Source organism: Spathaspora passalidarum (assembly GCF_000223485.1).
Source record: "Spathaspora passalidarum NRRL Y-27907 unplaced genomic scaffold SPAPAscaffold_6, whole genome shotgun sequence".
NCBI lineage: Eukaryota > Fungi > Ascomycota > Pichiomycetes > Serinales > Debaryomycetaceae > Spathaspora > Spathaspora passalidarum.
In genome coordinates, this window is record NW_006767430.1 from 135,672 (window position 1) to 158,780 (window position 23,109).

At 35.2% G+C, this 23,109-nt stretch overlaps 12 protein-coding genes across 12 annotated transcripts; 3 read left to right on the forward strand and 9 right to left on the reverse strand. All coding sequences in view use genetic code 12, as the record gives it.

The window, feature by feature from the left end:
• Positions 1 to 448: 448 nt before the first annotated feature.
• NMD5 (Nmd5p) lies at positions 449 to 3,523 on the reverse strand (the record flags this gene model as incomplete). The annotated part of the gene is made up of 1 exon (XM_007376672.1): positions 449 to 3,523. The coding sequence occupies one exon, from the start codon at positions 3,521 to 3,523 to the stop codon at positions 449 to 451; it is 3,075 nt and encodes a 1,024-aa protein (XP_007376734.1).
• A 2,468-nt stretch (positions 3,524 to 5,991) lies between these two features.
• SPAPADRAFT_141955 (uncharacterized protein) lies at positions 5,992 to 7,071 on the reverse strand (the record flags this gene model as incomplete). Its single annotated transcript, XM_007376673.1, has 1 exon — positions 5,992 to 7,071. The coding sequence occupies one exon, from the start codon at positions 7,069 to 7,071 to the stop codon at positions 5,992 to 5,994; it is 1,080 nt and encodes a 359-aa protein (XP_007376735.1).
• A 112-nt stretch (positions 7,072 to 7,183) lies between these two features.
• On the reverse strand, positions 7,184 to 8,448 carry SPAPADRAFT_62567 (ERMES complex subunit; the record flags this gene model as incomplete). The annotated part of the gene is made up of 1 exon (XM_007376674.1): positions 7,184 to 8,448. The coding sequence occupies one exon, from the start codon at positions 7,869 to 7,871 to the stop codon at positions 7,236 to 7,238; it is 636 nt and encodes a 211-aa protein (XP_007376736.1).
• A 156-nt stretch (positions 8,449 to 8,604) lies between these two features.
• Positions 8,605 to 10,133, reverse strand: SPAPADRAFT_72649 (LLM class flavin-dependent oxidoreductase; the record flags this gene model as incomplete). The annotated part of the gene is made up of 1 exon (XM_007376675.1): positions 8,605 to 10,133. One exon carries the CDS (start codon positions 10,108 to 10,110, stop codon positions 8,605 to 8,607), a length of 1,506 nt encoding a protein of 501 aa, XP_007376737.1.
• A 297-nt stretch (positions 10,134 to 10,430) lies between these two features.
• Positions 10,431 to 11,897, reverse strand: PCT1 (choline-phosphate cytidylyltransferase; the record flags this gene model as incomplete). Its single annotated transcript, XM_007376676.1, has 1 exon — positions 10,431 to 11,897. The coding sequence occupies one exon, from the start codon at positions 11,847 to 11,849 to the stop codon at positions 10,539 to 10,541; it is 1,311 nt and encodes a 436-aa protein (XP_007376738.1).
• A 488-nt stretch (positions 11,898 to 12,385) lies between these two features.
• On the reverse strand, positions 12,386 to 13,516 carry SPAPADRAFT_62570 (uncharacterized protein; the record flags this gene model as incomplete). Its single annotated transcript, XM_007376677.1, has 1 exon — positions 12,386 to 13,516. A coding segment is annotated over one exon (799 nt), but the record flags the coding sequence as incomplete, so codon positions are not given.
• Positions 13,517 to 14,475: 959 nt separating this feature from the next.
• SPAPADRAFT_62572 (uncharacterized protein) lies at positions 14,476 to 14,701 on the forward strand (the record flags this gene model as incomplete). Its single annotated transcript, XM_007376678.1, has 2 exons — positions 14,476 to 14,518; positions 14,556 to 14,701. 2 exons carry the CDS (start codon positions 14,476 to 14,478, stop codon positions 14,699 to 14,701), a joined length of 189 nt encoding a protein of 62 aa, XP_007376740.1.
• Positions 14,702 to 15,122: 421 nt separating this feature from the next.
• SPAPADRAFT_142679 (phosphatase) lies at positions 15,123 to 15,569 on the forward strand (the record flags this gene model as incomplete). Its single annotated transcript, XM_007376679.1, has 1 exon — positions 15,123 to 15,569. One exon carries the CDS (start codon positions 15,123 to 15,125, stop codon positions 15,567 to 15,569), a length of 447 nt encoding a protein of 148 aa, XP_007376741.1.
• Positions 15,570 to 15,671: 102 nt separating this feature from the next.
• Positions 15,672 to 17,705, reverse strand: SPAPADRAFT_142685 (uncharacterized protein; the record flags this gene model as incomplete). Its single annotated transcript, XM_007376680.1, has 1 exon — positions 15,672 to 17,705. One exon carries the CDS (start codon positions 17,703 to 17,705, stop codon positions 15,672 to 15,674), a length of 2,034 nt encoding a protein of 677 aa, XP_007376742.1.
• Positions 17,706 to 17,850: 145 nt separating this feature from the next.
• PAM18 (Pam18p) lies at positions 17,851 to 18,855 on the reverse strand (the record flags this gene model as incomplete). Its single annotated transcript, XM_007376681.1, has 1 exon — positions 17,851 to 18,855. A coding segment is annotated over one exon (317 nt), but the record flags the coding sequence as incomplete, so codon positions are not given.
• Positions 18,856 to 19,031: 176 nt separating this feature from the next.
• SPAPADRAFT_155857 (ubiquitin-ubiquitin ligase) lies at positions 19,032 to 22,822 on the reverse strand (the record flags this gene model as incomplete). The annotated part of the gene is made up of 2 exons (XM_007376682.1): positions 19,032 to 22,348; positions 22,397 to 22,822. 2 exons carry the CDS (start codon positions 22,798 to 22,800, stop codon positions 19,945 to 19,947), a joined length of 2,808 nt encoding a protein of 935 aa, XP_007376744.1.
• RLP24 (ATPase-activating ribosome biosynthesis protein) lies at positions 19,087 to 19,692 on the forward strand (the record flags this gene model as incomplete). Its single annotated transcript, XM_007376683.1, has 1 exon — positions 19,087 to 19,692. The coding sequence occupies one exon, from the start codon at positions 19,087 to 19,089 to the stop codon at positions 19,690 to 19,692; it is 606 nt and encodes a 201-aa protein (XP_007376745.1).
• Positions 22,823 to 23,109: the final 287 nt, after the last annotated feature.

Consider the following 23,109-nt stretch of genomic DNA (forward strand, 5'->3'; position numbering starts at 1 on the left):
ACTATCATATGTAATTCTCATTGCGGAAATGAACCCAGTAAAAACCCGAAAATAATATTCAAATAATATCAGACGACTCACTGAAAAAAAAAGATACAGGGACACGTTCTTTCTCTTTGTTCTTATAAGCCACCTAAGTTGTGTATATTCTATTATGGGTATATGAAGTCATATCGAGTATACATCGTGCTCAAATGGGTAACTGGTATTGGCTTAGAGGTTAACTCCGCAAACAAGCCGCGTATGTAATCGTCACTACGACAACTTCGTAATTGCAACAAGATCTATAGATCTAGATTTCCATCTCAACCCATTTTCTGTCATATTTTTTGACCCTAACCAACAATTATTATAATCAGACCACATTTAGGTCTTGATTTAGGTCTTCTTGCTTATATATGACTCTGCTTCTACAATAAAGGTTCAAACTATAATATTTATTCCTTACTTACACACCTTCCATAATTTTAATAACCACTTGTTTATCTTCATCATTTAAATCACCAAACATTAAATTGAAACGTGCACTACCGTTAATATTGTCAATAAACTGTTTAACAAACGTGTAGACATTCATTTGGTCTAATGCAGTAGAAGCCAAAGGATCTTCGTATAAATCTTCGTCGTCTTTTTCGTCAAAATATCCACTCAATTTGATATCTTCATTATTCAAGAATTTAATATACTTATCAGTGTCATCTTCTTCAGCTTCGTCATCTGCTTCGGTTCCAACATCTACTTGTCCGATCAATATTTCATTGACGTCTTCTTCATCAACTTGAGATTGTGATAATTCATTGAAGTTTCTTCTTTTAGCTTCCAAGTTTTCGAGAGCAACTGGTAATTTCTTTAATGATAAAAGTAAATTGCGTGAAACTTCTGCCAAGGTAGAATCATCGGATTCCAATCCTCCAAGACTTAACAATCCTAATATGGTTAATTTCAAATCGTAAACTCGGGCTAATTTAGGAATATTGCTAAACCATTTGTTCAAAAATACAAATAATTTACCCAGTTGTTGCAATAATACCATGGTTGAATTAGGATCATACACTAATGACGCAATCAAAACATTGTGGCAATTGGTTTCAAGGGATTTCCCGGTAGATTCCTCATCATTGTTGCCATATTTGGATAAGACTTGCTCGATAATTTCAGGAATGTATGGTTTCGATTGTTGTTCCAATACCAAGATAAAGGTTTGTGCTAACTCAAATCCATTAACCAATTCATTATAAGCAGTATCTTCGCATCCAACAATAATTCCAAATATCTTAAAGAACATGCCTGATAATTCTTGATTCCGTTGTAACTCTTCCCGACCATAAATCAAGAAGTTTTGCAAACATTGAATCAATTCTTCGACGTACATTAATGCAACTCCCTTTTCAAACGATAAATACAATAATTTAAATTGTTGCCACATAACAGGGCTAATTGATCTTGTCAAGAATGTAGAATTCTCCATTAATTCACCAATTTCAGCAAGGAAATCGTCCAATTCATGAACTAAAACATATGAGATCACTTGACTGAAAATTTCTTCCAACTTGATACAAACTTCACGAGAATTTTCAAATGACAAAAGAACAGTAATCATCGTATTCAAGAATCCCAACGCAGCCATGACTTTATCTCCTTGATCGTCGAATCCATCGTCAATTTCATCAACTTCAACATTGGAAGCTTCATTGATTTCAATGGCAAGTCTCATGAATTGGGTCACCAATTTCGTCATCAAATCAACACCAAATGGTTGCAACTGTTCCGAGAAATGTTCCACACATTCTTGCATAACCATCAGGATAGCATCACTGTCAATATCATTGGACAATTCGAGTAATTTGGACATAGTTGGGAGAATAAGTCCCGCGAGAACCTGTTTAAAATCATTACGAATCAAGAAAGCTTGAAGCGCAAGGGCAGCTTCAAATGCAACGGGTAAACTAATCTCATGTTGTTTGGATTCATCAAAGTTACGAATGATTCCATGATATAATGCTGAAAGGGTGGCTTCATTGCTAAACTCGATATCAGAAAATAATGATACCACTTCCAATGCTCTTGCTTGTAAGAAACCATATTTCGAAGTGAGACATGGCACAACAAACATGTCCAAGAATGGTTCCATTTGATCTCTAAATTCTCCAACTTCTGACGCTCCATGACTGACTAAATCTCCTGAAATTGAACCTAACATTCTCAATGCTCCTTCTTTCTTTTTGGCAACTTCCAAAGTTTCCGGTTGGTCTTTCAAACTATTTAATTGTTGATGGATAAACGTGATTATCGGAACTAGGGTGGTCTTTTTACGTTTGTAGACGAACGTAGCTAATAATGCCAATGCTGCTTTTTCAGGTGAATCGTATTCATGATTTGGATCAAAACACAAATGAATATATTCCACTGGGTCTTCATCAAACAATTCCAAACTTTCATCCAGAGGACATAACAATGGGTATATCAAATGAGAAATCAATGTTTCATAGTAAGGTTTAATTAATATCCACGTGGACTTTTCAACCACGCAATGACTTAAAAATTCCAATAATTTGAACAAAGAAGTTGTGCTTAACCATCTCTTCCCTTGACAGTACTGTTCAATGATCGAAAGGAAATTGGCAATGAAATGGGGCATGAACTCATTCAAGAACAATTCATGAAATTCACTATAGTGGAACTTTCTCGACAAATTTCTCAGGGCATATCTTGTAAATAACCTGTACAAATTGGAAATGGCCCATTTATAACATTTGGAAATTTGCAACATAGATTTCTCTTGCTCGGACATGTTTGAATTAAGCACGTATGCTGGCGGTGGCATATTGATAACTGCACCGTGGAATTCTCCCCATGCAAAAATCAGATCTTTGTTTTGTAATGGTTCCGGTAAATCATAATACGTGACAAATTTGTAAACCTTCAAAATCAACTTAAGAATCTCTGCTGAGAATTCATCGATCTCATTCTTGATCAAGGAACTACCCATGGTTAACAAGTGTGGAAATACTTGCACAATAATGTTGTCCAAATTCTTACGATCACTATTTTCCACCCATTTATACTTTCTAGCAATCTCACTAAAGCAGAGCATACCCGTGTAAATCTCCTCTTTGGTTCCTCCTTGTAACAATTGAGCCACGATTTCCAACAATTGATTCCATTTCTCATACTCATAAGTGATCAAGACTCTCAACACAGGGATTAACTGTTGCTTAATATGGTAATCCAGTTGGATCACAACCGGGATGATTCTGTCCAACACAATTGGTTTTTCATCATGATCAATGGTTCCTTGACGTGAACTCTCTCTCCAAAACCTCACGATTCGATTCTTAAAGTAAACAGCTGTGGCTTTCTTCAATCCTTCAGGAGTGTTGGAATTTACAAGAATATCTAAACATGATCCAAGGAACCCTGGTGTTGCCGATAATTCACGAAGTTGTTGTTCGGCAGCAGTACGGACTTCTGGTGATGGCTCAAGGGTGCCAGCAATACAATTGATGATAATATTAGCGTCCATGGTTTTCTGTTAACACGCTTGCACTCCTAGTATAAAGTAACAAGCAATGTAGTTATATTTAATGTACAATAGTTAGTGCAAATTTAACCAACGGGCTGTGTGGTGGATTGCGATGTGATCACTTGTGTATTGAATTTTTTTTTATTTTTTTTTTTGCTCAAAGCCTTGGAAATTTTTCTGTTGTGAACTCCGTAACTCTCAAATATATGCAAAATTACAAAAGCATTTTCACAGCCAATTTACTCGGTAAAGACTTTAGTAAACAAAGTTTGAAAAAATTATAAACAATGTCTTTGGTCAATTGACATTGTATTGACCTGGTTGAACTTTGCAAAAAAAATCAATATTCCTTGCGTAGGCCGGGAATCGAACCCGGGGCCCAGCAATGGGAACGCTGGATTTTACCACTAAACTACCCACGCAAATTTTGATAATTTGAAGTTTCTACGTATTTGGTAGCGTCTAAAACTTTCAAAACATTTTACAAAATTAAAAATGTGTTCAAAATGGTAATTTGGAAATTGTTTGCAAGGAATATTGTTATATTCAAGTTTAAATACTTAAAGGTATGTCTCTTGAGTGGTTTTCAATATTCACAATCGGTATATGTAGAGGTTTGGATCTTGGTAAAATTGCAACGTTTACTACTGCGAAGCTTTTTGAATCGTTGAACAACTCTGCTCTGCATTTCTGTAAACAAGAAGATTTCAGCTATAAAGTGGTATTTTATCTTGTTTACTTGAAAAGTGTTAGTTCTGTGTTTATATAACAGAGCTAATGATAATCATAGCTAGAATTTAAGTTTGCCAAACTTGATCTCATATTTGACTGTTTATTTAAGTCTTATGTATAATTAAATTCAGAAGTAAACCGGGGCAATATTTTTCAAGGAAGGAGACTATATACGTATAATTCTTGTAATACGACAAATCAAACTGAATCTCAGCTAATAGTTCCTCTTCATTCAAAATTACCTCAGTTGTGTTAGTAAAAAACTTTTGTTTTATAGTCTATTAACTTATCGCATTTCTGGACCATCTTATATTATTTCATTAATAGCATAAAAAGAAGCATATTACATGAAACCAAGCAAGTTACAATTAAGTTATATTCTTAAAAACCTTATAAGGGTCTTCAATTCTAATTAGACTATTACTCAACAAAATAAAAGTGTATAAAAATTGATATCGATATATCAGGTTTATTTTGCGATATAGGTTAATATATTCAACGGCATATGAGTGGTTGCAAAATACCAAGAATGGCTTGCAATTTTTAACTAGCTCATATGAAAATTCTGGATTCAATGAAACAAAGTTGAACAAACGTTCCTCGATATATTAACTACTGTTCTAGGCACTAATAACCGCTTTAATATTGTCTAAAATATCTCTTACATTAACCTCGGGTGTATCCAATTTTAGATTATAGTAAAGCGACAAGGAATACTGCACCAAAATTGGTGAATGTTTTGCTTTCATCAGCAAGCTGAAAACTACCCTGATATTTGTAAATACTCTTTAATCTGAGCTTTAAAGGTTTCTATATCGGGATCCCCATGCCCCTACCTATTGGCGCTATATATTGTATTAAATAGTTTACTATAAGTAATCAAGGGCAATGAATCATCACTTTTTGGAAATATTTCACCATAATCTGGCAAATTATAACGATCAATCACAACCTTTAACTTGAAATTTATTGGGATTTCATACTTGTTCCATACAATGATATTACTTTAAGACGATGGACGATGGCCAATTTTTTTCATTTTCATTGCGTAGTTTTATTTCATTCATCTTAATAGTAAAACATTCAAAAACCAAGTGACCTATGGGAATAATCTAACATTTCATCATATTCCCTTCGATAAATATATGTAGCAGTGAGGCTATTAAAGCCTAGAGAAACTATTGGCCACGGAATTTCTCTATTGTTAAAAATATAGCTAACAAGTTGTAGCTTCTTAAAACACTCACCATTACACAATACTCAAATCTCGTCCAGAATTTCCTAGGAATGCTGGTTTTGTAATTGCTTCTGAGCAATTTAAACTCGCCAAACAAATCATAGCAATGAAGGTCAAATCTTCGTTGTATACTCATGGGTGGAGAGTTGATTTAGAAGATGAATGATATAAAGCTAAATTTTTTAAGAGGTATTTTGCTTTATATTTTTGTTTACTAATAGTTTCCTATTTAAATATTTGCATCCAGTTGCCACTTGCAGCCATGTTGTCAAATGCCTCAATTTTGAGAACGCGCAACTAGGTAAACTATTACAAAAAACTATCAATATTGCAAAAACTGTTACGCAAACAAATCCTTCGAATTAAGAGGAACTTCACACTGATAAATCTTTGAAAAAGGGGCAATCTTACTTCTTATATAGTTTCTAGCTAATGATTATACTTACTAGCTATATTATTTCAGTGTCTTTGTTCTATGTAAATTTTGTATTATTACAATTTAGACTTTTTTAACATAATTGGCAGGAAAATTTCCAATTTTACCATTCAATTCACCTTTCCACCATTCACCATCCTCTTGTAACAATTTAATTCTATCTCCTTTACGAATAGATAAATCGGTTGATTCTTGAGCACGAAAACTAAACATAGCTTGAACATATTGTTGTTTAAGGTCAGTATTGACTTTTGTAAGCACAGAAAACTTTTCAATAGATTCCATTACAGGATCATTTTGAGTAAAGAAGTGACTTGTTATATCCAGGATCGATTCAACAGGGAATAGCTTTTTTGTTTCATTAAAAATTTCATAACTAAATTGTAAATTGATATAATAAGTCATAGCTTGAACAGGAGCAATAATCTGTTTGGCCAATTCTAAAAAAGTTGGTAGCTCCCTCTTTAGCACTTGATTGATATCTTCATATTTAAGTTTGTTTTCTTCCAATCTCCTCTTTAAACAAAACAACTGATTATTTTGCTTCAATGTAAGCTCTCCTTGCTCTTGCTTAATAATCAAGGTTTCCAAGTCGTTATAGACCTTGTCATAATCTAATAGGGCAAATTCTCGAGTCTTAAATTTCTTTTGTACAGTTTTAAATACCCTTAAACACTCCTCTAATTTCAGTTCAATGATTTTTGAAATATCATTTATCTCACCATCAATATTTATATCTTTGATCAACTTCTTGTATTTAGAAACTTTATTCCAAGATTCATATTCTTTTTCAATCACAGATCCCCCCGACACAAAATTATTATAAGGATCAATTAGATTCTGAAATGATTCACCAATGCCAATTGAACATTCGGGAAGTTCAATCAAACTATCAAGCAGCACTTTTGAATGCTTGAGCAATGATTTAATAGTTCTTTCATAATGAATGAACTGTTGTTCTAAGTCATTGAATTCTTCATCAATTGTGTAAGAACCGCCATTGTATTTGATCTTTTGTTTGAAATACTGAGGTGTTCGCTTAATTCTGTTCCAATCAAAGTGATCGTTCTTGATGACAGTTTCATCCACTAATTTCAACTGATTTGATACTAGATTTGTGATTTTGGTGATATCAGAGTTCATTGGTAATGAAAGAAGGAGATCACGCAATGATTCCTTTTGCACCCATATACGTTTTTTTTTCTTTGCTATGTTTACGTAGCACAAAATTTAATATAACAAAATGTAAAGGTTTCCTGTATAATGAGTAAGTGAGCGACATCAGAATACTCGTGTTTATTTTCTATTTACAAGTTCTTACGTCCAGTTTCATCATCAACCTTCGTCTTGACCGGTTCTCTCGTATTCTTACTCCTTGGCCATAATGAAGGCAATCTAACTACTTGAAATCTAGGTTCGACACATCTGTCAATAAACCAAGTACGTAATTGACTCTCAATCAACTCTGAAATCTTAGGAACATCTTGCAATTTTGCACGAGATCCAATTAATGACTTTACTATGAACTCAAGTCTATAATCTGGTGAAAACGAAAACATGAGCGCCGTACCTGCACCTTCTTTAGATGAGTTTGACTTTTGTGCACTTCCATTTATGGTTGAACCATTACCCTTTCCTCCGTTGTGGCTCGCCAAATCAACAAATTCAGGATCATTTGTGTTTATAAGTGACACAGTTAAACAACCAGAAAATCTCACTATTGAAACCGTCAATTCAACTGGCAAAACTGCTGTCAACGCTCTTGGATGATTCAACAATAACTTGGTATCAATTCCCAAGGTCAATGTATCAGACAAATCCACATCAATTTTAGCTTCTAGTCTTCCACCAGTACTATGCTTTATCCGACAATTTGAAAAAATTGGAAAATCATCACCAATATCAATTTCAGTTAAGTTAATCTTGCCTAAAAATTCAGGCATCTTGGCATTCTCCAAGAAACCATTAAGTGAATGGTATATATTATCAGCTAATATGGCTTCTGATCTCAACTGAGATATTGTTTGTGCAACTAAAACATTAAACCAATCCAAAGTTTCAGGTGCGTGATTATCAACATCATAATAGGTCTTTTCAAGAATACTTTTTACTTTTGCTTTGTCACTGAGTAATCTTTCATCATTTACATCGCCATCTTCTGAGTTTTGTTTACCAGATTTCTTCTTGTCTCGTTTAACAATAACACCACTGGCATCACGACGAATACTTTGCTTTGAAGAAGATGAAGACTCCGCAAACACAAAGAATTTAACAAATACAATTATGACAAATAATACACTTAATTGTCCAACTATAAGTCCATGGGTAAATCCCCATGCGTTTGTAGATGTGGTTGTGGTTGTGGATTCATGAAGATGGAGTAATTCTCGTTGTTGGAATAGCTCTTCTTGCTGTAGTTTCAATTGTTCTTGCAATTGTTCAATCAAGCTTGTCTCTTGAGATATACTTGATTCACTTGTGGTGGTTTCTATAAGTTCAGACATATCGTAGTGGTTGTCTGGGGTTAATTATGTTATTCAAGAATGGTGCCAGACTTCTTTTTTTTTTTAAGATCTAAGTTGGAGGTGCGGCGGTTCTTACCTAGTTTGTATTCTATACAATTATTTTGTTTTTAATTCTAATAAGTTATTATTATACAAGATCGGAATTAATTCCTTAATTGGACTTCTTGAAATGTTCTTCCAATGTCTTCTTCAACTTTGCTTCGAATTCTTCCTTGGATTCTCCAGCTTTCCATCTCAAATTATAAGCCGGATGGTCTTTTGGAAGATAAGTTGGTTCCTCCCTATCTAAACCATAAAGATTTTCTCTGAAGGTAAGTCCTTCTTTAGGATAATCTTCCCAAGCTAATCCTCTTCTTCTTAATTCTGGCATTAATAATTCAACAATATCTTCAAAAGAGCCTGGGGTAATAGCATAAGTGAAATTAAACCCATCAACACCAGAAACGTCGACCCATTCTTCAATTTCATCAGCAACTTCTTGAGGAGTACCAAGAAACAAAACACCTGAACCACCAATACAAATTCTGTCAGCAATATAACCACGAGTCTTTTTAAGATTTTCTGGATCTCCTGGAAATGGTTTGGTCCATGTTTCAACCATACTTCTAATGGCATTACCTTCAATCTTGTCTAATTCTTCATCCCATCCATACTTGGCTAAATCAATCCCGGTCCAACCACCAAACAAAGCTTGAGCACCTTCAATATCACTTAATTCCTTGTATTCTTTGAATTTGGCCACGGCCTCTTCATGGGTTGGAGCGACAATAACAGTGACTAATTGTACTGTTTTCACCGTTGCTGGATCTCTACCTGCCTTTTTAACTTCTTCCTTCAACTGCTTGATCTTGTAACCCAATCCTTCTGGAGTCATACCAGTGATGAATACAGCTTCCGCATTCTGAGCAGCATACTTCATACCTTTACTCGAGGAACCTGCCTGTAATATAACTGGTAATCTTTGTGGGGTGGGTTCGGTAATGTTAGGACCAGGCACATCGAAGAATTCTCCTTTGTAGTTAATTTCTCTAATTCTTTCAGGATCAGAAAAGATTCCTCTCTTCTTGTCTAATACAACAGCATCATCTGCCCATGATGACAAGAATAATTGATAAACGACTTCCAAATATTCTTGAGCACGGTCATATCTGGCATCATGTTCTGGCAATGGTTCTCCATTTAACAAGTTTCTGGCAGCACTGTCTAAATAACCAGAAACTATGTTCCATCCAATTCTACCCTTGGTTAAATGGTCCAAAGTAGCTAATCTTCTGACCCAATGATATGGTGCTTCACTGATTGTACTAGCAGTAACCGCAAAAGACAAGTTCTTGGTGACGGCCGCCATGGCAGAAATGACAGCGGTAGGTTCATTAATGGGCCATTGTGCTCCTGATTTAGCTGCAGCAGTTAAATTTGCAGGACCATTGTACACATCATATGGACCCAAGACATCTGCAATGAATAAAGCGTTGAATTTACCCTTTTCAAGTAATTTGGCTAAATTGGTCCAATACTCAATAGTATTGTAATCTCTAGACTTATCATCAGGATGTTTCCAAAGACCTGGGGTCTGAAGCCCTGGACAGCCCATATCAAATGCATTGATGATCAATGGCTTTCTTTGTTTCTTTTGTCTTTTAGTTTCAGAAGTCATGTTTTTGCTATTGTAGTTTTGACAAGGTTTTTTTTTTTGTTTGGTTCGTTGAGAATAGTCTGGGGGAGGTTTTATATATAAGAAATCAGACTCTCATCGAGAAATATGTTTGTTCGGTAATAGAACAATAATGGTTAATAACTGTGGCGTATAACGTATTTCGATGGATGCAAAAAAAAAATTGCGGTGCGCAAAAAATTAGCCACTTCCCAATTGGGAAAGTGCTTCCGTTCACGAGCCAAAACGTGACAATGGGAAATCACCACCGCAACAGAACGTTAAATTATACCGTTTTGTGTCCCATCAAATTGGGAATATACGGGGAATACGAAACTAATTACATATTTATAATGAAAAAGTATGTAAGTAATAAACAAGTAATGGGCGAACTAAAGAAAGGTGTGGTATCTATATTCAAGCAAAAGCCCTTATTTTCTGCGTAATTTCTTATGACTGTGATGCTGTGAATTCTTTGCATGAGTTTTAGGAGTAATTGGTGCACCAGTTTCAACAGTCTTTACCTCAATTGGTTTGATCTCATCATCACTATCGTCATCAACATCATCATCACGAGCAATCCATTCTCGGACATTGGCAAGAATAGTCTTACCCGCATTATTCAATTCCTTATTAGCATTTCCAATATATTTGGACGCAAACTCTGTCAATGGTGAATTAACTTTGGACAACCCATCCTCAGAATCACTGGTGTTATTGCTAGTATTACTGGCTGTTGAATTTTCCAAATATTGCTGTACATCAAATCTTTTCCCTCTCATGAATTCTCTAATTTCAAAATATAAATCTCTTGAAACATTGTTCAAGTTGGTTGTGTTCTTCATCCAATACGATCTGAAGTCTTGTATATGTTTCTTGAACTCTAATTCGTTCTTTTTGAGCCAACTGACATTTAATTCCTTTCTTGTGGCACCTCTGGCAAAATTTCTCATTAAATACTTGTCATAATCACGAATAATCTTGGTAATAATATCTGACGTGGAAATACCTTCTGTTCTTTGTGTAGTCAAAAACATTCCTTTTTCTTTGATTGGTTTATAAATGTCATCAGCATCACCGGAAGCATATGGCAAGTCATCATGTGCAACATAATCAATCTTGTGTTCTTTCAAAAACTCGGGGGTAACGCACCATGGTGCATCTGGTATAACTTCATCAACCCAACGACAATGCTTTAAAGTTTCACAACGTTGCACGTCAGTCAATACAGTAAGCCCTTTACGAGTATGAGTTTCAATGTCTGAAGGAACTCCACAGACTAATTCAACATTTGGGAATGATTTCTTGGCTTGTTCCAACTGCTTCATATGACCTAGATGAAATAAATCAAATACTCCATCAGCATAGATTCTGATAGGTCTGCTGGTATCAGGAATATTAAATATGAACCCTCTGGGACGGAATTTTCTATACTCAACCGGTAATGCTTCGTCTAATTCCTTTTCACGTTTTTCAAATTGTTCTTCTTCCTCGGTCTTGACTCTTCTCTTTTTATGATGTGGTTGAATATGTTCTTGGTCATATTCTTGCTTGATATCTTCCTGTTCGTCATCGCTTCTGTCAGGAGACGAAGAGCTATCAGAATGACTTCTCTTTCTTTTCCGCTTAAATAATGACGATATGGAGTCAACGGAGAGGGTCTTGTGTAGAGTCAATCCATTTTTAGATGGGTTGCCCTTATTCTTCACCCGAAGACTTTTAGTTGTGCTATCACTACTCATTATTAGGTAGTGCTGAATAGGCAATTATTGGATTAAAAGCTAATAGCCGAATTAATTGTGTGAGATTTTTGAATCGTTTGGAAATTTTTTTTTTTTCTTAGCGTTTCATTGTTCTATTTGTTGGGTGCGTGGTGGTAGGATCGGAGTTGCAGCAAAAATAATCACAGGCAATTTTAAGATTATGCTCAACAGGAAGGAAAGCAACCATATTAAGTTGTATTGATTGAGATTCTGCTAGCAAGATATAATGAAAACTAAGGTAGACATATTACAAGCTTAGACAAAGAATTCACAAGTTAAAAAAAAAAGTGGTAGCTTTGCTGATACCATGGTTTATGTTTGCTCATCTGGTGAAATTTTACTCATGCTAGGAAAATAATTTGAAAAAGAGAGCAATAAAGAAATCTCCAGGGTGCCCTATTTTTGATGAAAAAAATGGATATTCTTACTTATCCCCGGCTAGTAATATTGTATCAAGTAGACCCCCGTAGATCCCTTACTGTTGTAGTTTACAGTTACAATATCAAAAATAATCACTGAACGCACATTCATTTAAAGCAATATACAGAGAGAAGGAACCACTAAGCAATACAAAAATGCATAAAAACCCCAAACTTGTATAGTTTTCTCGTTCAGGTTTTGAAACAATTGCAATTTCTTAGATTCACTACGAAAAATGTACCAAGTGGATACTACCAAAACAATGTTGGGAACAATAACTGACGAGAGGCTCAATCTCAAAACTCCAATTGGATATTCCTTTAACAAAGCTTGAACTGGAGCTTGCAGTGAGATCCATTTGACATAATATGAAAATATTATTGAATTCATCAATCCCAAACATGCTTTTTTAACAAATGCAAATTTAGCAGTTGAAAATATCCCCCAGATGCCCACGATCAATTCTAAAATTTCCACAAAACCTATGATTAGCACGAGGTAATGAAACAGGTAAGTTAAACAATAAAAGATATGTTCAACTTTCTTCGATTCGAGCCATTTACTAGCATCATATGTATTCATCCAAGTCAAATCAAACGATGAAGGGTTATCGCGCAAGTTTAGAAGGAACAGCTGGTATTCATTTTTGAGAATAACCAAAAGATAGTCCAAATCACAATCGGAAATTTTGCATAATTCTTGACCAAAAACTGTAATCAAACCAGCACCGACATTTGAACCACAAACTTCGGTAATATTTGACCTTATTATACCATCTGAAATCCAAATTACACTATCCAACCCATAACTCAATCGACTATCATTGAAAGAGCGTAAAATGCCACGCACCTGAGAGTGTGTAACAGACATTTCAAGTTCCGGATGGAGATTGAAAATGCGGCCTAATACCTGTGTAAGTAAACCGGTCATTCTTTGAAGGGTATCGGAATCAAATCTTATGATGAGGTTGAACACTGTGCTTTGCCAATAGTAAAATAATTGCTGAAAGCTAAACATGGATGTAGGTGGGTCAATAAAGAGTGGATTGAATTTGGTCAACCAAGTTAACATGGCGAACTCTGCAAAGATAATGCAAATCCATTCGTTAAACACCTCCCGAGCAGGGAACATGGGAGCATGTGGATTGTGTCTAGCTTGTGGATTTTCTCCAACAAGAAAGTTATCCATTATGGCCTAATGGTGTTTCCCTTTGGTTGACCTGGGGTAAACAAAAAAAGTGTTGTCTAGATTTTTATGACAAGGATTTTTCTCCGCAATTTTTACTATTCTCCTTCCTCTTAGATTTACCACCTAATAATTTATATTTAATAATAGCTGAACTAGAATTAAATAAGATCCACAGAAGATAAGATACGAGTATACAAATCGCAAAGTCATATAGCTTTACTATTAGTGGATTTAGGGAAGATCTAGTTTTTTGAAATAATTGTAAATAAATAGCTTCAGAGTGAAAGATTCAATATGTGAGTGCAATTAACAAAATACTAGGAGCTAATGGAACAAAAGAATCCATTCTTTGGTTTACAATTGAATATTCCTTTAAGAAAGATGTAATTGGAAGTTGAATAGTGAACCATTTATAGTGGTATGAAATGAATATCGATCCCAAATAAAAAAACTTGATAAATGCAAGTTTAGCAATTGAATAGATACTTTTCAAAGCCACCTCCATTTTGACCACATGTTTAATCTGCAATATGATCCAAGCTAATTGAAACTAGATAAATAATCAATGAAGACTGATTCTAGATTCACTGGGACTCTACCATTGGCAACGGTCCCAATTTTCCAGGTCTGTGGCATTTCTCCTTAATTGGCACTAATTTAAAGGAAAAAATAAAAAAAAGGAAAATTAATAAGCTTTAGGCTTTTTGGTTGCAAGAATTTGTATTAAACCGCTACCAGATTCAAGACAATGGAGTGGTATAAATTTCAGTTTTGGTTATATTCTAACTTTTCTCTTTTATTGAAAGCTTTTAGAATAGACTAACTATAATTAAACAAAGAACCTCTGAGAAATAGATAAAAACATAACAAATTTCTTGGCTGCAAGTAATTTAAATCCCCACCCACAAAATAAAAATGCAATCGAGAGCATTGCCAATTACTTGTCGACCCATTAAATTTCCAATTGGTTCCCAATGGTAACCACTACAAACTGAACATGCTAAGTAGCTCCTGTTTGCTCGTTTTTTTTTTTGTTGTTGGTGTTGTTATATCTTCTATTGAAACAACTTGGGCAAGTTTTTCGGCAAATCTTGAATGAAATAGTTTCTGATACATTTACTAAACGAGTTACGGGATTCTTAGTTGGTAATACGATTTGTGGCTGGGTTACAGTGGTTTATGCACGTGTTTATCTAAATCCCAATTCTGGTGTCACTAGTTAACTTCTAGACAAGAAAATACGACGAAAATGGGTAGCATACTGTCTTCAAACAAGCCTCATGTTTCATGCCAATGTACATATCACCGTCAATCTCGCGTGATGTTTTCGTTGCCTTTACAAACCAGTTTGATATTTAGTTCCCCATGACCAAATGGGGGTGTATTTCAAGATTAAATGATTAACTCATGCTAACGCCGATGTTGTGTTTTTTTTAATTCCGGCTTTTTCAAATGAGAATGTTTCGGAGGATCTAGGCTTTTGTTCGAGAAATTCTTTTTTCTTCCATTATGCTTTTGCGTAATAACATAGTCACATTCTTCTTCCACACAAGACCGAAAACAGAATTCTGAACTAATATATATGTACTACTTGTACTCAAGATCACTTTATTGGAAATTCATGTTGCTATAGCATACCAAATCATGACGACTTACGCATTATCTGATCTCAAATATATAAGACCTTCTACATTACGGACATGGTTCCGCGGGGGATCATCACCTCATGGTTCAGGAAAATTCGCCATTATCGACGTTAGAGACGACGATTATGTAGGAGGACATATAAAGGGAAGTTGTAACTATCCTGCTACAAATTTCATTAGTTTGTTGCCAAGTTTACGAAAAAGTTTGTATGAGAAAAAAGTCGATGATGTGGTGTTTCATTGTATGTTATCACAAGCCAGGGGTCCTTCATCAGCTCTTAAGTTTTTGAGATCGTTGAATACTATTGATGATCCAGAATTGCAAGAGTTTTTCAAGAATGTGCATGTGTATGTTTTGAAAGGTGGGTTTCAACGCTGGGCACGAGAATATGGGGAAGATTCAAGTGTAACTGAAGATTTTGCCGCAGATCTTTGGAATTATTAGTCGAATTTTCTTGTAAATAACAGCATATGTGTATAATGAATGTAAATATAGACCCAAATGTTGACAAAAATGAAGTAAATTATGTTCTATATAAAAATAAATCTAAATTAAACTAGGGCCATCGTAATTTGTGTATTGTGGTTGCACACCAAATTGTTGAGGAAATCCTTGTTGAGGAAATGCTTGTTGTTGTTGCGGAAATACTTGTTGAGGGAATCCCTGTTGCTGTTGTTGTTGCATTTGTGCTTGAATACCAGTGAATGCATTTTGCATATATTGTTGTTTTTGGGCTTCCTTTTGAGTTTCCGGGAATACCGGAATTGTAGGAAGTAACTCCAATCCACCTGCCGTAGCTTGAGGTTTAATTTGTTGTGGTTGTTGTTGTTGAGTTGAGGCATTATCAAACAAGTTTTGTGTGGTTGAAGAAACTTTAAATGGATTACTTCCAGTAGAACTTGCTTTAAGTGGCAGTTGCTGTTGAGTTTGTGATCCATTCGTGAATGCAGTTGTACCACTACCTGATGCAAATCTAGTATTACCAAAAGGATTGGTTGATTGTGGTTGAAGAGGTTGAATTGGCTGGGTGACACTTCTAGTGGCAAATGGATTTGTGTTGGATCTAGCCAATCCTGGAAAAGCTTGAATTTGTTGCACTGGTTGTATTTGTTGTTGAGTAATTTGTTGTACTACTGGTTGTTGCATAAATGGATTTGTATTTTGACGTTGGAGTGGTTGTGGTTGTTGTGGTTGAGGAACATATCCACCATTGTAGGTTGGAGGCAGTTGTGGAGCTTGAAATGGTTGTCCTTGAACAATAGCAGGCAAAGGTGAGAAACCTGTTGGGTTTGAATGTTGAATTATATGTGGTTGTTGTTGTTGTTGTTGTAATGCCAATTGTTGCTGTTGCAATTGCTGCTGTTGCAATTGCTGTTGTTGCAATTGCTGTTGTTGTAATGCCAATTGTTGTTGTTGAGCCTGTTGTTCCAATGCTTGTTGTTGTACCTGTTGTTGAGCTTGTTGTTGCTGTTGCTGTTGTTGCAACTGTGCTTGTTGTTGCTGTAATTGTACCTGTGCTTGATCTTGTTGTACTTGCAGTGGTTGAGTATTGTCACCAAATATAGCACCCCATGGATTATATGTAGATTGCTGAACAATCAAAGACTGGTGTTTATTATCGATTTGTTTGACTGTGTCTTGTTGCTCTGGAGATAAACTAAAGTGTTGCTTCTTGGGTGGATCAACCGGCTTATTTGACTTTTCAGCTAAATATTGTCTTCTGTTGGCTTCAAAGTTAGGGTCATTCAAATATTCCTCCAAGGAACTAGTCAATGCTGTAGGTGCATGTTTGATAGTGGGGACATGTAACTTTGTAGCATATTCTAAATGTTTAGCAACTCTTAAATAGTCAATAACATATTTTGTTTGATCAACGAATTTCTTATAAATTTTAAAAGACCTTTCGGCATCGACTTTAGAAATTTCAAAATAGTGCTCCAAGATATTGATGACACCTTCATTTAATTCTTGAAATAAAGCCAACAAGTCATTCACTAACATTCTAAAAGCAGTCAAAACAATATCATTATTGATTTCACTTTCCATGAAATTATTCTTTAACAAAGCGTCAATTTGCTTTTGGACACTCTCGACTTCTCTTAACAATCCCTTGTCAATTGACAATGTTCTTAATCTACCACCTTGTTGATTGGTGCTATTGTTCGATCTTTCATCACGGACATAATCAATACCGGTAGCCTCATACTGCTTAACTCTAGTAAGTAAATATTTTGAGTATTTCATAATAAATCGTACATCTGAACTGAAGCTACTATTCATGGAGAGGCTGGTTTGACTTAAGTTCAACATATTCTGAGCTTTGTGCGACAAATATTTCAAAGTGACATCACGATCACCTTCTCTAATCATTATATGAATCACAATCAAAGCCTTATACACAACCGACCAAGAACTGTCTTGTAATCGTAAATGTAAAGTTCTCATGATAGTATTGAAATTTTCCGATCCCACCGAGTGTTCAATTGAAGTGGCCATAAGAATGGGTTCGATGTATTTGGGTTTAGGAGCAGCCACCTTTACTTTGGTGGCTCCCTTGACAATCTTTTCATATGTGGTCATGATTGACTGGTGGTTTGTGGGCTTATCTTTTTGGTTGTCTGGATTTCTTGTGTGGAATTCAAGTTTTGTCTTTTTCTGGACGGACTCAAAATTCTGGCGCTAAACAATCAAAACAAAAAGTGGCGATTTGCCGAAAAACCGAAGTAGCACTAACAGAGAACAACCGTAAGTTGTATGTGTATTTTTTATATATATAGTAGGTATAATAGGTAATTTAGATAAAGACTAGCTATCTCTGTCATGAAATTCTACAGGAAATGAGAAGAATCTGGCTTTCCACGTCATGCCCTTTGCAGGGATGACGTCGCATCAGTTCGGCCGAATAATTTTATTAGAGGAATCTTGCATAGCCCATATAATTTAAATGCTCTTGTCAAAACCTGACTTTACACCATATGGTCAGTTGTGCAATACACCCCTCTATGTGCCACACACTGCAACAACTCTGATCCATAACTTACATTGCTTATTCAGACCGAATAGTGTCTAGAGGCTTGAGTAATAGGGGTAATCTAGGTTTAATTTTTTCAACCAAAGAAATTAGCGACTGCAATTGGATACACAACAATTTATCTATGCCATTAACTATTTACAAAGACATTAACTATTCTATTTATCTTTCATACCACCTCTTTTTTCCAAGAAATCCTTAGCTTCGTTAACTTTTGTAGCCAAAAGTGGAGACCCACCTTTATCCGGATGGTTAGCCATCATTAATTTTCTGTGTTGTTCCTTCAATTTAGCTTTACTCAAATTACTTTCTTTCAAGTTCAATATTTGTAATGCTTCCTTGGCAGTCATCTTTTGTCCAAATCCACCTTTAATGAACGCTTTTCCGTTTATACCTGGTTGGTTTGACTTAATGAACCCAGCACCGAAATATGCTAAGGTTAACACACCCATACCGGTAATCCAAGGATGGTCACCCATCCAGTTTACACCTTGGTCAAAATACCATTCTATTGATCCCTCAGGTGCTTGTTTTTTTTGCAAATGACCGGTAAATTGTGGTTGGTGCTGATGTTCGTGCTGTGGGATATCTATAGTCTGAGGTTGAGTGTTTTCGCCAGGGATGGCTAAAGTGGGTACTTGCATAGGTGCCATGATGGAATTATATTTACAAGAAGATGCTATCGACTATGCTGGGGTAGAGGTGTATAACCATCAACATTGAGGCAAAATTTTTTTCTTTGTAGTATAAAAAAAAAATTCAATATTCAATCACGTGACAACTTTGTTCAATGCGGCTCAATTTCTTTTTTTTTTGCTAATCTAGGCATCTCACATTTTTTATATAAAAAAAATTTCTAATCTAAATCAAATACCATACAAGAAGAGTATAATTCAGTTGAACACTTACTATCTACACTAATACACCATCATGAGAATATATCAATGTCATTTCTGTTCATCTCCAGTGTATCCATTACACGGGATAATGTTTGTTCGTAACGATGCTAAGGAATTTCGATTTTGTAGATCAAAATGTCACAAAGCATTCAAACAACGTCGTAACCCAAGAAAGTTGAAATGGACCAAGGCATTCCGTAAGGCCGCTGGTAAGGAATTAGTTGTTGACTCTACCTTGACATTTGCTGCTAGAAGAAACGTTCCTGTTAGATATAACCGAGATTTAGTTGCTACTACTCTTAAGGGTATGGCTAGAGTCGAAGAAATTAGACAGAGAAGAGAAAGAGCCTTCTACAAGAACAGAATGAGAGGTAACAAGGAAAAACAAATGGCTGCTGACAGAAAGTTGGTTGAAGAAAACCCAGAATTGTTGAAGATGAGAGAAGTTGAATTAAGAAGAAAGGCCGAAAGACAAGCTGCCAGAGAAAATGCCATGGTCGAAGAACAAGAAGAGGAAGAAATTGCATCTGAGGATATGATGAGTGAAGACGAAGAAATGGAAAGCGAATCTGAATCCGAAGCTGAACAAGTCAAGCAAAAGATCTTATTGAAGAACAAGAGAAGGGTAAGAGCTTAAGTAGCTTAGAGTCATATCACCTGTTCAGTTCATGCAGAATTTTTGTTTTTAAATCCATTTTTTTTGGAGATTGCATCATCTCTAATATTGTACGTAACACCTATATACATAGAATAGGGTAGGGTAAGTGTATTAGTATGAAATACTAAGAAAAAGTTAGACAAACCAGTTGAATTTCTATATAATATACATCTATTTCTAAGATCATTCCCTCCTCTATCGTAAAATAGTCTCGAAAACGTTATATCTTGATTAAGATAAATCAAATCCTGAATCAATACTGATAGCATACAATAACTTCTCCTTCAATATTTGCTTATTTTGATAATCTGGTAACTTCAACAAATTAACACAAGTTGAAGCAGTAGGCAATCTATCACCATCTCTTCCACTATTCCTTAACCCAAACTTCGGATTCAATGACCCGAATCCTAATAACGGCACCCTACCTACTGAGGTAACAAACTTAATCAACTTGAACCTCTGTTCCTTGGTCATCTCTTCCACAACTTGCCAGAAATATTTTATAGTAAGGTCATTTTCAAGATATCCTCCGTATTCTACATTCAACTTCCAATCATTGATATTCACATCAGTTGGCTCACCCGAAATCAACATTTGTAATTCAAAACAATCAAACATGTTTAACCAATTGGAAGATATAATCAGAAAGAGACCTTGGAGGAAGGATCTGGTTTGTATTGTTAATGATTGATTTAATTTGAAATTGGAAAGTTGATGAATGTATTGAAGTATGTTAGATGAATTTACTTGAGTTGATTGTCCATTTGGAGCTAAGTCAAACAAGTATGTCTTCTGATTGACCTTTTCGTATATGGTGAAATTTAAATCTAATGCCTCAAGTTCTTCATTGGTCATCTTGGTTAATTTCATAAGATTAACAAACAATTCACTATCCAAGTAGTTTAAATCGTTGATTGAATTCTTCATATTACACCACTTGTTCAAAAAGAAAGGTGCAAAGGAAATATCAATCAACACATTCTCATAGAAACATTTCCCAACAACCATACCCAAAAAACGCAAATATTGTAACCTAACCTGTTGTGCTTCCATCTCAAGCCCAAGGTGTAACTTATCGTAGATATCGTTGTTGGGATATAATTGATTATGTGACAATGTCTCCTTGAAAAGTTTCAATTCATTCTCGGGATTGAACCCTTCTTTAACAACACTAGTTAAAAACTCCTTGGTAATACCACCTCCATCAATACCAGCTTCCTGTCCATATTCATTGTAAAACACTACTTGAATTCTATTCTTAAAGCTTGCCCCCGACTTATTAAATGCATTAAAGGCATCTACCAACAAATTCTCACGTCTAATATCCGCTGATAACCTTGCAGGTTCATCAAACGAGAAAAAGTTAAAGCTTGTATTAGATGCTCTCATTCGATCCAACTCAATCAAAGCCTGGAATATTCTCACTCTATCCTTGAATGAAATGAAAAATGGCATGGTTTTAAGAATTTCCACTCGTGCTTTAACTTCATTTGGAACTGTTCTGGTCACGGAAAATTTAGGTTCTTCCTCATCCAGGTCCTGTACTTCTTCCTCTGCAACAACTCTAATCAAAACGTCAATATCAAATGTTATACTTCTAGGAATCCAAAAGTTTTGATTTAAAAACTTTAATCGTAAGTTCTTCAAATATAATTGGTTTAACAATCCAATTGAAATCTGTTTTAATTCAGAATAATGGGGGAAATTGTTATTAAACACCAACGTCAAACAAAGTGTTCTCAAAAACTTGAGATATTGCTTAACATGGATTAAGGATAATTTGTCATCGGCAAAGCTTTCTAAATCATTGGATACAATTAACCAGTATGAATACAGTTTTTCAAACAACAACACCAATTTCCAAAACTTATCATTAGAATGAGTCTCTAATTGTTCACTTGGAATATAGTCTTTATCACTATTTAGAAACATATCAAATATCTCATTTCCTTGTATTGTTTGATAAAACCAATAGAAGCAATCGGGGATAATGGAAATGAACATGGAGATTTTTCCAGTCAATGATGGAATTAACGTTATAAGTGGAAGTAAAATCTTTAATGCAAGGGAGTTGTTTTCACCAGTTAACAATGTAATTGTCGATTTAATGAAATTTGAAGTGTATAATTTCTCCAATTGTGTCACAACCGACTTATCCACATGAACTATTCTCCCTTGGTCAACTTGAGAGTCATTATCGTCAGTTTCCACTTCCAGTCCGACAATACAGTTGGTATTTACAAGTAATGCAGCAATTATTACAAAGTCGTCCTTGGTGTAGTCAACGCTTCCTAATATGGCTAAATAACTAGCAAGCATTTGAATCAAGTCTAGCTCTTCGAACTGGCCAAGTTCTTCCTGGTTCTGTAGGATGATAGGACGAAGAATATTCAAATAATTTATGTTTGGACCAGGGTATGTTAGTTTCAACACTTGTATGAAATTTTCAAATGAATCTCGAATGTTAATTGCATAAATCATATCTAAAACCTCTTGTTTTTGATCACCTTGTATTTGAGATTGGTGTAAGAATTTATACAAGTAAGACGTAAGATTCGCCACCTTCATGTTGTAATCTGAGTTAAATTTGTCCATGAGTAGTTTAATGGTTTGGAAGATAAGGATAAACACACTTTCTTCTGTATGCAGCCTTTTATCGTTGATGAATCTTCCAAACAACCCTATCAAAGCTTGTAATAAAGAATTATACAAGTTCTCATGGAGAGCCCAACCAGATTGGTCAAGTTTGGAATATATTGTCTGAATCAACCCCACATCTTTATGACTGGGAATGTACCATTTACACAAGATAATATTGATTTTGATGGAACGTATCCACTCTTGTTCATTGGAAACCTCTTGTTTCGATTCATTAATCAACAGCTGGGAATATCTCATCAAATCTAAATATCTTCTGATGTAACATTGTAAAGTGACAGCCGACTTTTCTTGTGTACGTTGTTGATCTCGCTGGATTCTGGTAATTCTTGACTGCTCTAGGAACGAGCGTGAACTCACTGGTGTCTTTCTATCACCAAGATTGACTACCCTTCGTTTAGTCAGCAGTCCGGAGAAGTTGATCATGTTGTGAAGCGTTAAGAAAGGCAAATTAGTAATTGAGTCTTGTGTGTGCGCGATCAGGGTCTCTTAGTTTATAAGGGGAAGAAAAAAACAACAAAGGGCAAATCTGGAAAGTGCGGTTTATTATGTGAAAAGCTATACCGATCCACTCTTTGTTATATGGTTTAGCTTCGTTGACCACGGTTTTATGAAAGAATAGATCTTGATTCAGATAAAGGTAACTGCTGATAAAAACTTTTATTCTCTATAATTATTCACCATCATAAGATCAGAAAAATCACGCATGGCACATCGCAACTAACGATATAAACA